Raw genomic sequence first — 16218 nt, 5'->3', positions numbered from 1 at the left:
CTCATTGTGACCCCACAGGACAGAATAGATCTGCTCTTTTGGACTTCCAAGGTCTTTGCAGGCGATTGAAAGGTTGATGGTTTGGAAGAAAGTCCTAGCAATCTACTGCCATACCACCCTGAATGCGCCCGATCTAGTCTGATCTCGAAAGCTAACCAGGGTCGCGCCTGGTTGGTACTTGGATGGGGGAAAGACCTCTGAACCATAGTTCGACCCTCACATGGCGGCTGGATTAAATGGGTGTGAAGTGGCATCTCAGTGTGGTTTTGATCTGCTTTTCCACAGTGACTAAGAACTCTAGAGCATGTTGGATCAAGCATTGGATTGCTAGCTTTTTCTCTGTTGATAAAGTTGAGGCTGGTCTGCACCTGTAAAAAGTTGACGTCTCAGGAACCTTGGGAGCAGGTCTACTATGTCTGGTAGGGTCACTGTGAGTCAGAATTGACTCACTGGCTGTAGATTTGGTTTTTTAATTAATGACTAAAATGTTGAGCATCTTTTCATGTGGTTTTTGAGTATATATCTTCTTTGGAGAAATGTCTTTTTAAGTTTTGTCCATTTTTAAATTGGGTGTCATTTTTTGTTGACCTAGGAGTTATTATGTAGTCTAGATTGTTGTTAGTTGGCCCTGACTTACTAGCAACCCTACGTAGGAAACACTGGTTGGGGTCCTGCTCCATCCTCACAGCTATTGTATTTCAGCCCATTGTTGTAACTCTGTCTGTTGGTCTTTTTGAGGATCGTCCTCTTTTTTTCCCTAACCCTTTATCAAGTAGGATACCTTTATTCCAGGGATTGGTTCTTCTGGATTTGTTCAAAGTATATTTGATTTGCGAATATTTTCTCCTGCTTTCAGAGCTGTCTCTTTACTCTCTTGATGGTGCTTGTGATGCAACAAAATAAATAAAGCTCACATAATGCAGTTTAAATAAATAAAACTTAAAATTAGTTTAAATATATTGATGACGCCGGGCCTTTCTCTGGGTTTCACTTGTGTATTTGTATATTTAGAAAAGGAGCTACTAATATGAATATTAGTTTTGGAAACTTTAGCTTAGAGATGATAAACTTTTGCTTCTCACTCACTGTCATTTAGTCGACTTTAATTCATGGTGACCCTACAGGACAGTGTATAACTGCCTCTGGGTTTCCAAGGCTGAACCTTTTATGGGAGCAGAAAGCCTTTTTCTCCTGCAGAGTGGCTGGTGGTTTTGAACTGCTGACAGTTGAGGAACTCTCTGAAGCCCCGCTTGATTCACATTCTTAGCTAGCCATGTACATATACTTTTTTCCCTTTTAGTTGTTATTGTTGCAAGATTGTGTTATAGCATTTACCAAAATTGTTCCTCATTCTTGCATAATTCTTGAGTATCACCTGTCCCTTCACAAAAAATAACTGTACTCTCAAAAGAGCCTTGCTCTTCCTACCTCTTCCATTTCTAGGAGCCATCTTTATACTGTATAAGTATGTTTAGACTGTTCAAGTCTTACAGGCACCCTCTCGAGTCCCACCTTTCCCCTTGCAAAAAGTCACCTCAGTACCTCTAGGAAGACTCCCCTTTCCTTGCCCTCCCATTACTAGCAATCGTTGCTTTCTGTGCTTACACCTATTCTTAGATTGTTTTAAAAATAAAAATGAGATAGCATATTTGCCTGTTCGGTTTGATTTATTTTACTCAACATGTCTAGTTTAATTTTTGTGGGAGCAGATGGCCATATCTTAAGCCCCTTCAGTAACGTTAACAGAGTGAGCAAATTGAGCTTAGTATATATGGCGAGTATTTTTTCAGATATCTCATGCATGCAAATAAATAAGGACAACGAGTAAGGATGACTTGACGAAGTTATGCTTTTGAATTACGGTGTTGGAGAAGAATACCGAATATACCATGAACTACCAGAAGAACAAATTTCATAATAAGCCCTTGGGGTGATCCTGTGTCTTTTAAGAAGATCTATCAAGATGACCTTCCCTAGAAACAGTCACTCTAACCTTCTGAGCTGACGTCTGTACTTTGAATTTACCTGGCCCAGCAGATCCCCTCAGAAATTACTGTTTTGATTGGACCTTATTTTTGAACACTAAGACAAATAAATGTATTACTGAGACAACCTGGCTCCATCAATTGCAGAGACATGTTAAACACATTTTGTTTAGCGGAAACCTGTTTCGCATATGAACTGGAACCCGAGTAACAGGACTTCGTGGCTTAGCTGGTGTAGCATACATAGCAGTGAAGCCTTACTAGCTTGAGAATCAAACTTTGTAAAGGCAAAATGAGGCTTGAAGAACATAAAGAAATTGTATGGTTGATAGTGATGGTTAAGGTTTAGAAGGCTGCTCCAGGCAAGGGCTGACCACGGTGGTGCTTTCTAGGCACTGAGAAAGATGGGAGTGGATGGAACGTGATTGGTGGAGATTTACTTGAAAAGGGAAGCATGATACATTGGATAATAAGGGTAATAGAAGTGACACCAGATTTCTATTTCATACGAATTATTGTTGCTGCAGTGTGGAGAAATGGAGTAGAGATAACAATTGGTATCAGAGGCAAATGATGTTTAAATCATACTATTTATTAGAAAATAGGCAAAAAACAGAAAATGCTGGGGAGACAGGAGCTGGTTATGTTTACACTGCTTGGGTATTAAAACACATAGTGACCCCTGTGGGTTTCCAAGACTAATTTAATGGGAGTAGAAAGCCCGTCTTTCTCCTACAGAACTGCTGGTGGTTTAAAACTGCCGACCCTGCGGATTGCAGCCCAACACTGAACCCCTATACCACGAGGGCTCCAGCGACTGGATTTTCAGGATCTGAACATAGAGGGTGACTAAGCAATTTTAAAGGGGAGATTTTCAATCCATCTTTTTCTTCTCAAGGTACCTTTGTGTAGATTACAACCTGCTCAACCCTATTTACGTATTTATTGGCAGTGTGACAGCTGTCAAGGCCTGACAAAAATCAGATTTATCAACCTAGAGGTCATAGTTGATTCTGCTAGTGATGGGGTGATAGGACAGAGATGATGAAGTGGGTGTGGGAGCACAGGCCACTCTTACTAGCTATACAGAGTGGAGGTAGTGAGACATGTTGGATTGGTGGCGTTTCTGGTACATTTTGGTAAGTTTGTTTTGGCATTTTAAAGTTGGAGAAAATTTTACATGCTTAGAGATAGGATTCAGTTTGGTGGGAGAGGTGACATAAGAAAGATCAGAATATTTAGAAAGTGATGAGAGGTAGAAGTAGAGTGAATCCTAATTGAGGCCTAAAATGTGGTGCAGATATGTTGTGGGACCTTTTCTTTTGGTGAAGTTGAGAGAATGTATCAACATTTTGTGTTAGAACATTTTGGAATTTGAAAAGCATGCAAAAGGGCTGCTACGGAGAAACATTGGAGGACTGGGGAAAGTGAAGGATGACGAATCCCAGCATACATCGCATTGGGCAGGTGCACTGCAAAAGATCTTTAAAGTGTTGTGGAAATGGTGTGCCCCAAGTTTGACTTACTCCAGCCCAAATAGAATCCAATCCCACACCGGCCCAAGGCTAATTGCGACCAGTTAATTGAAGTAGAGCTTAGGTGTGCGTCTACCTTCTGCCCTCCTTTACCCTGCTGCCATCAATTACTTCCTTGCATTGGCCACACAGAACTCACAGACAGTACTCATGATTTATGGGGGTGATTAGGGATGGTGGGCTGTGCTAACTGCAAGACCCCCTACAGCCCCCCAAGTTCTCTGATTGCATGCTTCCCACCCCTTACTGGGTGGGCGTTACAAAGACCAAGGGTAGAAGAGCATGGTGATTTCACTTATCCACAAGTATTGAAAACAAAGCTTCACACAAAAGATTGCACCTTGAGGACCTAGGTGACTGACCCAAGCCAGGATATTTTCATTGGTTTCATATGAATACAAAAGCTGGAGAAGGAGGAAGGAAGACCCAAGAAAAATTGATGTCTTTGAATTACGACATTGGCAAAAAATATTCAGTAGAACACAGACTGCCAGAAAAATGAACAAATCCGTCTTAAAAGCACAGCCAGAGTCTTCCCTAGGATAGAACTGTTGATACTTTCGTACCTGTCAGCTGCCTGTTCTGTCCCCTCTGCCCAAATGGTACTCGTGCTTCAGGACCTTGTTATACATGTTGGTTTTCCTTTCTCTGTTATTTATATAAAAATAATTTATCAAAAGGATATTGTTTTAAAAAGCTAGTCTGTGTGGAAACTTGTTTACCTTGAAATGATCCGAATCTCAATGTTTGAAAGTATTGAAGCACAAATATGTGTCATCTCTCTGCACTGAAGCACTGGAGTCTAATGAATCAAACATTCGATGCTGCCACCCCCTCCCCTCGGAAAAAAAAAGCACAGCCAGAGTGCTCCCTACAATTGGAGAAAGCAAGACTTTGTTTCACCTAATTTGGACATGTGATAAAGAAGGACAGACTGCTACCTGGAGGAGGATACATCATGCTTGGTCATGTAGTTCAGCAAAAGAAAAAAAGAGAAAGACTGTCAATAAGTTGGATTGCTACCTGGTTGCAGCAATAGGCGAGACAGGCAACAGTTGGGAAGATTTACAGGACCCAGCAGTGTTTTGATTTTGTTGTACATAGGGTTGCTATGAGTCAAAATGGATTTGAAAGGATATGCTTGGATGATGCCAGTAAATCTCACAGGAACATAAGGGGAATTACAGAATGTTATTGAAATGATAGATCATTCTGTCTAAGCTGTGTAATGAAGGGAGAAGGAAGTCCCTGGATTTGGAAAAAGCTAGAATGTCACTATAATTAACAACTAAGAGAAATTTAGAACCCTGTTGGGAGAGATTGTGAGAAGATAGTTGCCAAAAGCAAGCCATCAGGGAACATCAAATAAGATGAAGTGCAGAGTTCATGGGATTTTACAAACAGGGAAGTCATCCGCTCCTAGGTTGGCAGCAACAAGTTTAGCTGATTGCCATGAGTGAGGCAGTAGATTGAAAAGTGAGTGAAGGCTAGGAAGATTGTTTTTTTTTCTTCCAAGTGGACTGAAAGGTCTGAGGAAGTAGAATTAGGAGGCAGAGAATTATCGTTTGGGTGTTTTCTTGTTTCACTTTAAAGGAAGGACTTGGGAGTATACTCTTGGTAATGTTGGCCTGAGCCTTAGTGAAGTGGGAAGTTTTTCGACCCATGAAAGAAAACCAGGAATGCTTCCACATTCAGGTGAATTAATAGGTTTATTGGAAGGACATTTACAGGCACTGTTAAAAGAAACGTAGGATAGAACGGAATTTGAATTCCTGCTTTGCCTTTAAGAGATGTCCAACTTTGGTTCAGCTCTGGAACCTCAGTAGCACATACTACGACGAGGATAGGCGCTTTCCAAGAAACTGAGAATGGTTGGCTAAGTGTGTCCTGCAAGTCACGAAAGACTAAACACAGCTGCATGGTTAGAGGGGCACGTCTGCAAGACTGCCTTCACTTCAGACACCAGCTGAAGTTCAGGGAACCTCAGCATCATCCTTGGGTGCAGTGATGTGCTAGCAACACCATAGAACTTGTTCAAAGCTATTATGCTCGTGATGATTTATTGTAGATTTAAAATGTAGATTGCAGTTAAGGTGAAAAGTGTATAAGATCGCGTCTAGGAAAGTTCCAGACACAGAGCTTCCAGTTGTCTTCTCCTTGTGAGTCAAAGGCAGTATTATTTTTTGGTATTGGTGTGTGGCAATGCCCATGGAGTATTGTCTACTGGAAGCTTACCTTAGCCGTGGTGTAGTCTTTCCTGAGAAACCATGGTTCATTGCCTACGTTGTTGACTTCCATTTCTGGCCTTCTGGAGGTCGAGTTGGTGGCCCATGACTCAAAACCCCCACCAAGATGAGACTCTCTGGTGTGGTCCATAGTCCACAGACAGACAAAGACATTCTGCGAAGGCATGACCTCTCAGGGATTTAGAAAGTGATTCCCACCCTTTGAGGGCAAAGGCCAAATCTGTGTGTGGGCAAGCTTAAAAAATTTTTTTTGCCTTTTAAAAAAGTTTATTGGCACTTAATGCTCATACACACAAATCAGTAGTTCAGTCATATCAAGAAGAGTTGTACAATCATTATCACTATCGATTTTAGAACATTCCCCTCACCCCCCATGGTTAAATCGCTTTTTAAATGAGTTGTATAATCACCATCACTTTGAGTGCTCCCCCCTCTCATACATTGTTTGCCCCTCCCCCCCAACCCCTTCACCCTGCCTGTCCCCCTACCGCTTGCGTCTACTGTGCTTTACAAACTGGAAAAACCAACAGAAACAATAAAAAGCAAAACCAAAGTGAGAGGGATAAAATAATGATAGAGATTCAAATACAAATAATGAGTAAGAAAGAAGAGGCCACCATTTAATATTTAAAAGGCCAGGAAGGAAATTTATGTCATGAAATAAGCAAGGAATACTTGGTATCTAGAGCAGTTTCAGGTTAGGTCAACTGACCCAAGTATCCACTTTTATTCAGTATAATCCTGATCATAATTATCTCTATCTGATAGTAAAGCTGTTTTGAGACCTTTGCTTATGGCTAGAGGGGATCTGCCAGTGGCTTAATCTGACTAGATACTCTGCAGCTGGGTTTTGGGGTCCCACTGCCCTCCATAACCATCTGCAAATTGGGTGTTCATAATTTTAACTCTGATACTTTTCCTTTTGCCCTATTTGAATTTTTTTTTAAATTTTTTTAAATTTTATTTTAACAATTTATTGGGGCTGATACAATTCTTTTCACAGTTCATACATATACATACATCAATTGTATAAAGCACATCTGTACAGTCTTTGCCCTAATCATTTTTTTCTCTTTTCTTCTTTTACATTTTATTAGGGACTCAAACAACTCTTATCACAATCCATACATATACATACATCAATTGTATAAAGCACATCCATACATTCCCTGCCCCAATCATTCTCAAAGCATTTGCTCTCCACTTAAGCCCCTTGCATCAGGTCCTCTTTTCCCCCCCCTCCCTCCCCATTCCCCCCTCCCTCATATGCCCTTGGTAATTTATACATCGTTATTTTGTCATATCTTGCCCTATCCGGAGTCTCCCTTCCCCCCTTCTCTGCTGTCCCTCTCCCAGGGAAGAGGTCACATGTGGATCCTTGTAATCAGTTCCCCCTTTCCAACCCACTCACCCTCCACTCTCCCAGCATCGTCCCTCACACCCTTGGTCCTGAAGGTTAAAATTGTCATCTTTGGCTCACACAAGCTGATGTGCTGCTTCTGTGTGGACTTAGCTGACTCCTTGCTTGAATTGCTGCTTCCCCAGACACCATCCCAATTGATAACTAGACACCATCTGCATTCTTCACTACACCTTGCTGTAACACCCTTATCTCCAGTGACTATTATGTGAGGGTAAGTATCCAGCAGGGCCATGTGATCAAAACTGGGGGCCCCGAGTCCATCTGCTTGTCCTGGGTCACCCAATTCATAGCAGTAGCAACATTTACATTTATGAAATAGCAACAAAATTAATTTTATGGTTGGGGTCACTGCAACTTGAGGAACTGTGTTAAAGGGTTGTGGCCTTAGGAAGGTTGAGAACCACTGCTCTAGACCATTGTTCCCCTGCCCCGTAGTTTCCCTACAATCCTTGCTTAGTCTGCCTTCCTGATGTGAGGTTTCTTCTTCCCAATCTACCACCATACTCATCAACCGAGCCAGCAATGCCCCACCCCCGCCCCCGAAATGTAGATGCTCCTCTCTTCTGGTCTTGGTCCTTCCATTCCTGGGGGACAAGGGGTAGGACATTGATTTGCCCCAGCCTTGTCTCGATGTTGCATAGCTTCATGTGGTTGGTCTTCTCCCGTATCCCCCTCTTGGAGGAGTGACCCCAGACAATATGAGGTCTGCTCCTTCACCATGGCTCTTGCAAGGTACTTACGAGGGAGGTGTTAGATGGCCCGCTGCCAGTAGTAACCTTTTCCCCTTTGGTTCAGGAATTGGTCCCTAAGATTTGTTTAATTGGTGTTTCCCCTCGTAGTAGTGAACTTGCACAATATTTGTCCCGTGCGATTAACTTACTTCATTCAACATGATGGTTTCCAGGTCGTATAGTATTCCATTGTGTGTATGTACCATAGTTTCTTCATACATTCTTCCGCTGTTAGGCATTTGGGCTGCTTTCAGTTTCTTCCTATTGTGAACTGTGCTGCTATGAACATGGGAAAGCATACCTCCACTCGTGTTTTGGGTACATGCCTAATAGTGGTGTTGTTGGATCACATGGGATTTCAATTCTCAGTTGCTTTAAGTATCACCATATAGTTTTCCACAGTTGCTGTATGTACATCCAATGTATATACATCCAATGTATACTAGTTCCAGGTATCTCCACAGCCTCTCCAGCATTTGTTGTTTTCTGTTTGTGTTTGGCTAGCATCATGGGTGTAAAGTGGTTAAAGGTCACAGGGTATTGTATAGTTTTAGTTTTTGTCTTATCCCTCATGAAAACAAATCTGAATTCAGGTGGGTAAGAGGTATTAGAGGGATATCCTTGAATGTTTTTAAAGGTACGTCACTTATAATGGTCTTATCTGCTAGTTTAGAAGATGTCGCATAGTCTACAAATACTTGACGATGTGCCACTATCTGAGACCATTGCTTGAGGGCAGTGTTTCCCCAAGTGGAAGACACCGGCGCCTGGGGGCTGCTGAAATGATTCAGGGGGGCTGCAAAAGCAGATACGTACACTGTATCCTGGATTATGGACTAGAGTGTAAGCTTTTCATTGCCAGAAAGCACTGCGTAATTCATTTTCTTTTCTTTATGAAAAAGGACAGTGAGTAAATTCATCTCACCTCCTTGGCTTTCTTGTAAATATCACTTCCTGGTTAATATCCATTACCAATTAGATCTCATCAAGAGAGCAAAATCCCTTAATAAATGTAGTTCACAAGTGTAAGCATTCATGTCCGTGGCACCACTAAATAGGGTGTTTGCATCAAGTCACTTTGGGGTACTTTATGGAAATGCTTCCTTATTGAGAATTCCTTCCTGGACTGGAAGGAACTCCTTGGCACTTCATTCACTCTTTCCAGAGATGGCTCTCTTTTTTTATTAGTTGCTCTTTATACTACTTTCAGAATGACTCACCTCTCACTTTTTGTTTATTGAGAATAGGCAACTAAATTGAGTGATGACTATATTTGCATGTGGTTTGTGTCCTTTATACTTGAAAATTTTTGGTGGCCACCTTGAAGTCAACCTAACAATCCTTTAAGGCACAGAGTGACTTTCCACTTCAATTTTTGCTTCAACACACTGTAAACCTTAGGGGGCCATAGTTCAGCTAAAAGCACTTAACCCATGAATGATATTTGCTTCATGTTTGAACAACAAATGTTTTAACTCACTGTCTTCACTAATATTGTAACTACTGTCTTACAGATTGACTTGATGCAAAACATCACAAAGGCTCCATATTATACAGTATGCGATTTTTGAGGTATGAGCTTTAGAAAACTTACCTCTCATGTGGCATGTACATCAAGCTTTAACTGCAGTTTGATCATTTCTGGAAATTTTCTGCATTTCTTTTTGTTTCCTCCATAATATTTTTAGAGTATTAAAGGGACTTTATATGTCTTTGGATTATTTTTTTGGATCCTTGCTCGAATTCTTAACAGGTACATTTTGTATTTTCACTAAATTGAGACATTAATTCTGGTAAATAATAGATTCTTCAGCCCTTAAAACTAGCTTTAACATTTTGTGCCTACCTCTGAGTTCAAATCTGCATTGTATCTTCTGCCTGGTTTTAAGTGCTCATTCAAGTCTTTAACAATCTTCTACTTGCTAGAGCAGAATGATGTTCTTGTTGGTGCTAACTAGCCCGACACTGGAATTTTTGGGAGACCTAAGCAGACTAGATAATATAGAATAGAGATTTCATATTACTGTTAAATCGTTTTCTGCTTTGTGGTTCAGTATACTCATAAACTGAATTCTTACTGGAAATACTTTAATAAATTTCATTAAAAAAATTTGGCAAGTCTGCGCAGCAGTGCTATCTGAGTTATTTTATCTTTTATATTTCTGAAACCTAAAATTCTGAAAGAAAGAAAAAATCTTCATAATTCATGAGATTTTAAAACCCATGTCTAATAAATTAGGAAATCTCTCCTGTCTATTTTTCCACCCTTCCAGTTTAATTTTAAATTAGGAGCTTTCTAGTTAGAAATAGACTTGGTAGCAGTAGATTGTCCAGTTTATTTATTCAAGAACTTAAAATCAGCTGCTATATATTGAGAGTAAAGTCTTGTTTTGAATGTATTCATATACACAGGATCTTCTTGTACATTGTTTATTAGCCTAGAGATCTTGAGTTTATTTTATAGGTAGGTCATGGTCATGATAAGTCTACCCTCTGGGCTAAGTGTTTTCCTGAGCATCATTATCTTCTTTAAGCTTGAAACAATCTTAACGTGAGGTAGATCTTTTTGCCATTTATGCAAGAGACGGTCAAGGCCCAGAAATGATGTGACTTCTGCAAAGGCACCATGTACCTTTGATGGAGCCAGGATTTTGAGTCCAGATCTTTCTATAAACTATTTTCTGCTACCTTCTGATTATTACACATCACTAGAAAAATGATACAAATATCCTGTTAACAGTAAGGATAATTAATGTATGTGATACACAAACACAAAACCACATATGAAGGCATGCTTAAAAGATACTGGTAGACTTCAGTTATTTTGGTGTTTGAGAATTAGTCATGTGTTTATACATGTATTTACTAAGAGCCTACTTTTATAGGTTGTGTTAGATGCTGGGCATAATAGAAATTCAAAAACTATCAGAAAAGATCTTAAGCTCTCAGAAATTAAATGGCATGTAATGATTTGTTGTGGATACAAGTTTAATGTGGTAGTTTAGATATACGGGAGATAACCTGTTTCTAGTAAAGAAAGAAAACCTCTCATGGTCATATAGTGTGTAAGGTATTTAAATACTTACAGAGGTAGGATGCTTAGAAAGTTATCTTTATAGATTTTGTTTCTTGATATGCCATAGTTTTTTAATTCCTTGTGTTGAAATGACAAGCTTTGTGTATCATCCAGTAAAGCTAGAATATTGGAAGACTATACTGCATTGTGAAGCCAGAGACACCTCAGTGTTCCAGGATGCTTGCATTTTGCCCTCGCCATTCAGCTTGCAAATTTTAGGAGTAATGTAGGTGCGTGTCCGTTATGCGCAGCTGTTACCTCCCTGCACCCGCCATCCGCAGTGGCTGTGGTTAAGTGCAGCCCGTAGTGTTGGATTGAACCCCTGCTAGTGGTTCTGTGGGTTAGTAGCACAGCTGTTTTCCCGCACGTGGCGAGCAGAGGGGCATGGGAGCTGAGGACGAAGGTAGTTTTTGTTGCGACCATTGTCCTGGACTTTCCCATGTACTTGCACAGAAGCTGTTTTTAGTAGTACCGAAGGCAGCTGTGATTTCTTTCAGATTGTTCCCTTCAGAAGAACTTGAGTAGGAGAGGGCCTCCTCGTATTTTGTGCCCCCGCAGAGCATCTAGGGCTATTTTATTTCCTGATAGATGATGTGTAATAGAGCATTAAGTCAGGGTGAGAGATTATGTAGCTCAGCTCCCTGTTTTACTGATGGGAAATCGATGCTTAGAGTAGAAAAGAGCGGATACTTTGAAAAGTACTCTAGTTTTGATGTCAAATAACATTCAAATAACAAGTTTAGTAAATAATGCTTAAAGTTTAAATTACTTGTAGACTGCAACCTTCAAATTAAGATTTGTTGGACTTCTATTACTTAACCTTTATTTTCTGAAACTTTCTCCTCTTACAGTTTTAACTGATACTCATCTGAGACCAGCATTTTCAGTGACATCAAATAGCTTTACCCCCATCTAATTTGCAATTTAAAAATTGTTTAAAACAGTTTTACGTTGCAGCTAATATATTATTTTCTTATGTTCTATTGCTCTTGCTTTAAAACATTATTCTATACGTTATTTTTCCACTAAACAATATTAAAAATTCAAGTGTGATGTGGGGTATATCATTGTGATACAGCATTTGAAATTAATTTGTTCCACTGGTATGCTGCCAGCATTTGTTTGCTTTTTAATTTATTACTATTTTTATGACTGGTAAGACTGAAATTTTTTTTGCTAATTAACCTTCAACTGAAGGGAGAGATTCAGAAGAATTCTCTCTTTTTTTTTTTCTATTGAAAGTTATGTGACAGGAATTCTGGACAGGGTGTGCCTAACCATCATCCTGGAGGTTGTGGGCATGAGGTGGTTTCTCAGAAGTAGGACTTTCTGTTTTAAAATGAGAGCAGCCCAGGGCACGTACTTCTGGGCCTAACGAAGTTGCTGGGGCATGGGACTTGGCATGCGAACACCTGAGCAAAACAAGTGAAGTTACTTATTCTGTATGAATGGGTCTTTAGAATGTTACAGGGGACTTGTGCACAAGTGTACTTATCCATTGACTAGATACTGGATTGCCTATTTATAATAGTAAAGCTTTAAAAAGCTTAAAAGGACATTTTAAAAAGGTAGGGAGGAGAGAGGCTTGTATAAAAGCAAGATGCATGATATGGGCCATTAAAATGTTTGAAGTTTTAATCTTAGACCTTTTTCTCTCTACAGAACTGACAGTGCATCAGCCGACCCAGACAATTTAAAATATTCGTCCTCCAGAGACCGGGGTGGTTCTTCCTCCTATGGACTGCAGCCTTCCAGTTCGACTGTGGTGTCTCGGCCAAGGCACGATGATCCCAGAACCCACACCGACCTACAGAATGACGAAAAGGGTACGTGCTTCTCGTCCTGGCCACTTCAAAAGCCTCCCTCCTTCCCATCTCTATTTGCTCCCTTTCTCCCATCCTTCCTCCCTTTTCTTTCTTCCAATTACTGCATATTTAAAATAGAACACCAAATATGTTGTTTATTCTGAAACTTTATAAATTGTCCACCTACACACCTAATGCAATTTCTTTGGCTCTTCCCAAGAAAATTACTATTGTTAAGGCAGAATCCCTCCTGACTATCCACTCCAGTTCTGTTAGCAAGCTTTAAGCAGATTTAAAGCACAAAACCTGCCTTAATTTCCTACAGGAATTCTGTGCAGGGTTTCCGAGACTGTACGGGAACAGCACGCAGCTTTATCTTTGTCCCACAGATCCATCCGTGGTTAGAACTGCTGACCTCGCGGCAAGCAGCTCAGTGCATATTCCTTAGTGCCACCAAAGCTCCCTATGTGAGGCAGATCCATGACCATCAAATCGATTCCAAGTCACAGTGACCCTATAACCCAGGCGTGGTCAACGTACGGCCAGCGGGCCACATGGGGCCTGCTGACGACATTTATCCGGCCTGCTGTCTGTTTTTTCCCCCATTTGATTTTTTACTTTAAAATAAGATACGTGCAGTGTGCATACGAATTTGTTGGTAGTTTTTTATAAAAACTATAGTCCGGCCCCATGTGAACTGGCCCCATGTTTAAAAAGTTTGAGGACTCCTGCTATAACCCTGTAGAGCAGCAGTTCTCAGCCTGTGGGTTGCGACCCCTTTGGGGGTCGGATGACCCTTTTTACAGGCGTTTCCCGATTCATAACAGTAGCAAAATCACAGTTATGAAGTAGCAACGAAAGTAATTTTATGGTTGGGGGTCACCACAACATGAGGAACTGTGTTAAAGGGTCTTGGTCTTAGGAAGATTGAGAACCATTGCTATATAGGTTTCCAAGGCAGTTTCAGGAGCAGGCACCTGCGTCTTGCTTCCTCAGAGCCGTTGAACCACAGACCTTAGAGTTAGCAATACCCAAGCCATAGCACCACCAAAGGCCTGTTCTTCCAATTAAGGTACACATAAGCCAAAAGGATGTCAAGGCAGGCAATACAAGGAATTAAGGCATAAATTCCTGGACTATCAGGGAAACAAAGCGTCGATTAAAATAACATCCTTGCTGTTTCTAGGTGGCTACAGTGTCAATGGAGGATCTGGGGAAAATACTTATGGTCGGAAGTCGTTGGGGCAAGAGCTGAGGGTTAACAATGTGACCAACCCAGAGTTCACCAGTGTTCAGCATGGCAGTCGTGCGTTAGCCAACAAAGACATGAGGAAATCACAGGGTAAGGCAGAGTCTGCATAACCATTCCCATTCCGACGACTCAACACAACCTCTGCTGTTCTCGTGAACTGTTTGTTAGTGCAATTTCCCACAAGAAAGCTGAAGTACCTTTGTAGAGAGCTTCCTCTTAAAACAAGATTAGGAAACAGGATAATTTAAAGAAAGGGTTTTCTGGATTTTTGCAGAAACATAACCAGTGGTGTATGAAGAAGACAGGAAGTAGGGGCTTTTAAAGTTGTACCCATAGCACTTTCTACTTTAGAAACATAAGCCTCACTGTATAGATAGTGCCTTGGAAATTTAGTGAATTTGGGGTAATTAACACACACACACACCACCACCACCACCACCCCCAGGGACGAACAACAGAAACCATGGGGAAAGGGAGATAACTGGTCGGTATAAGATATGAAAATAATAATTTATAATTTATCAAGGGGCATGAGGGAGGGAGGGGAAAAAACAGGAGTTGATCCCAAGGATTCAAATAGAAAGTAAATGTTTAGAAAATAATGATGATAACATATGTACAAATATACTTGATAAAATTGATGTATGGGTTGTTTTAAGAGCCCCCAATAAAACAATCTTTTAATTTTAAAAAAGGTAATAGCTTTTAAAAAAATGAATAGTTTATTGGTAAAACTTAGTAGTTACGTAATTACTCTTTTGCCTTTTGATAGTGTGTGTGTGTGTGTGTGTGCGCGTGTGCATGCGCACACCTGTGTATATGTAGCTTTCTGGTGGTGTTCTTTTGCTTTCTTCATTAGCCTTTTAAAAGCTGATTTTTTTTTTTTTGAGAAATATCCAGCAGTGGAGTTGACTCAGTCAGAGACAACAATGTTTCTTAATAGTATTTGAAGTTTTAGAAGTGTGGTATGATGAGAAGTTAAGACTCCGCTTAAGGCTACTTCATTCCAACTTCTGCACCGGCCGCCATGCGGAGCTGGAGTTCTGTAGTGTGTGATGGCACATGGCACACCCAGCTCTGGCTTACTGACTGGTATGGTAACCTAGTAGAGCTCCATGTTTACCCTCACTGAGATACTCTCTGCCTACCTCGTTGCAAGAAGCCGGTTTTCTTCCACTGATGTAGACTATTTTATGATCAGTGATCTTTGACTAAATCCGAATCCTTAGGGGGAGGCGCCCAGTGATCTGTAGTCCCCAGGTGATTCCAATACAGAGGCAGATTTAGGAACCTAGGCCTTAGAGATATGAAACTATCAGAAACTTTGATGTGGTTTGTTAGCATATGTTAGCCACTTACAATACACTGATCAGCTGAGATGAAAATTCTCGTTTGTCCCTTCCTTAGTATTTGCTTGCCTTTAGTATAAAGGGGGGTTGGGGGGGGGGAGAAAGAGAGAGTGAGTGGTGTGTAAGTGTAAAAGGTTCTGTACCCTCTTAAACTTCCCCTCACTTGGTCCTCTGGAGAAAGGTGTTCAGATTGTGTAGGTTTATAAATTTACTCTGTTCCTTCAGAAGGTAACTCTTGCAGGTCAGTTGGGGCTTGGAATGTTATCACGAACAAGAGCATATCTGCATTCGTTGAGTGTTTTGACATTATTGCATAGATACATTGCCGGTTTTATTGACACAGTTTACATATCATACAATTCAATCGTATCGAGAATTTTATAATTATTACCATATCCATTGAGCTATTATTCCGTGGACTTGCTTTTTTGCCTACTTGAATACATTTATACCCAGGGACAATAAACTGTGTATCTTTACAGAGCGATCGATGTCTTATTCTGATGAGTCTCGACTGTCGAATCTTCTTCGGAGGATTACCCGGGAAGACGACAGAGACCGCAGACTGGCTACTGTAAAGCAGTTAAAAGAATTTATTCAGCAACCAGAAAATAAGCTGGTAAGTATATGGTTGGAAATGTTGATGATGTTTGTGGTTCCAGAAATTGTGAGATATGTGCTATCTGGAGTGATTTAAGAAGGGAAAAAGTTTTGCTTCAAAAGACAGGTAACATTCCTTATTTCTGGTGTGGCACAGTGAGGTAAGTGTTGGGCTCTTTACTTCAAGGTCGATGGTTCATGCCCATCAGCTACTCT

At 40.7% G+C, this 16218-nt stretch overlaps 1 protein-coding gene across 3 annotated transcripts in view; it reads left to right on the top strand.

Annotated features, from left to right (window-relative positions):
* Positions 1 to 16218, top strand: part of SMG1 (SMG1 nonsense mediated mRNA decay associated PI3K related kinase) — a 112968-nt gene that overhangs the window by 22308 nt on the left and 74442 nt on the right. For 2 of the 3 annotated variants that reach the window (XM_075564559.1, XM_075564558.1), the window contains exons 2-4: positions 12659 to 12822; positions 13988 to 14143; positions 15885 to 16021. In XM_075564559.1, the coding sequence (XP_075420674.1) occupies positions 12659 to 12822; positions 13988 to 14143; positions 15885 to 16021 (457 nt within the window). Of the gene's footprint in view, positions 1 to 9434; positions 9493 to 12658; positions 12823 to 13987; positions 14144 to 15884; positions 16022 to 16218 lie in introns of all 3 variants that reach the window. The other variant, XM_075564560.1, reaches the window with a different exon arrangement.

The sequence above is a fragment of the Tenrec ecaudatus genome, chromosome 12 (assembly GCF_050624435.1).
Source record: "Tenrec ecaudatus isolate mTenEca1 chromosome 12, mTenEca1.hap1, whole genome shotgun sequence".
Lineage (NCBI taxonomy): Eukaryota > Metazoa > Chordata > Mammalia > Afrosoricida > Tenrecidae > Tenrec > Tenrec ecaudatus.
The sequence above is the reverse complement of the archived record's forward strand: the minus strand, read 5'-3'. Positions and strand labels throughout refer to the sequence as shown.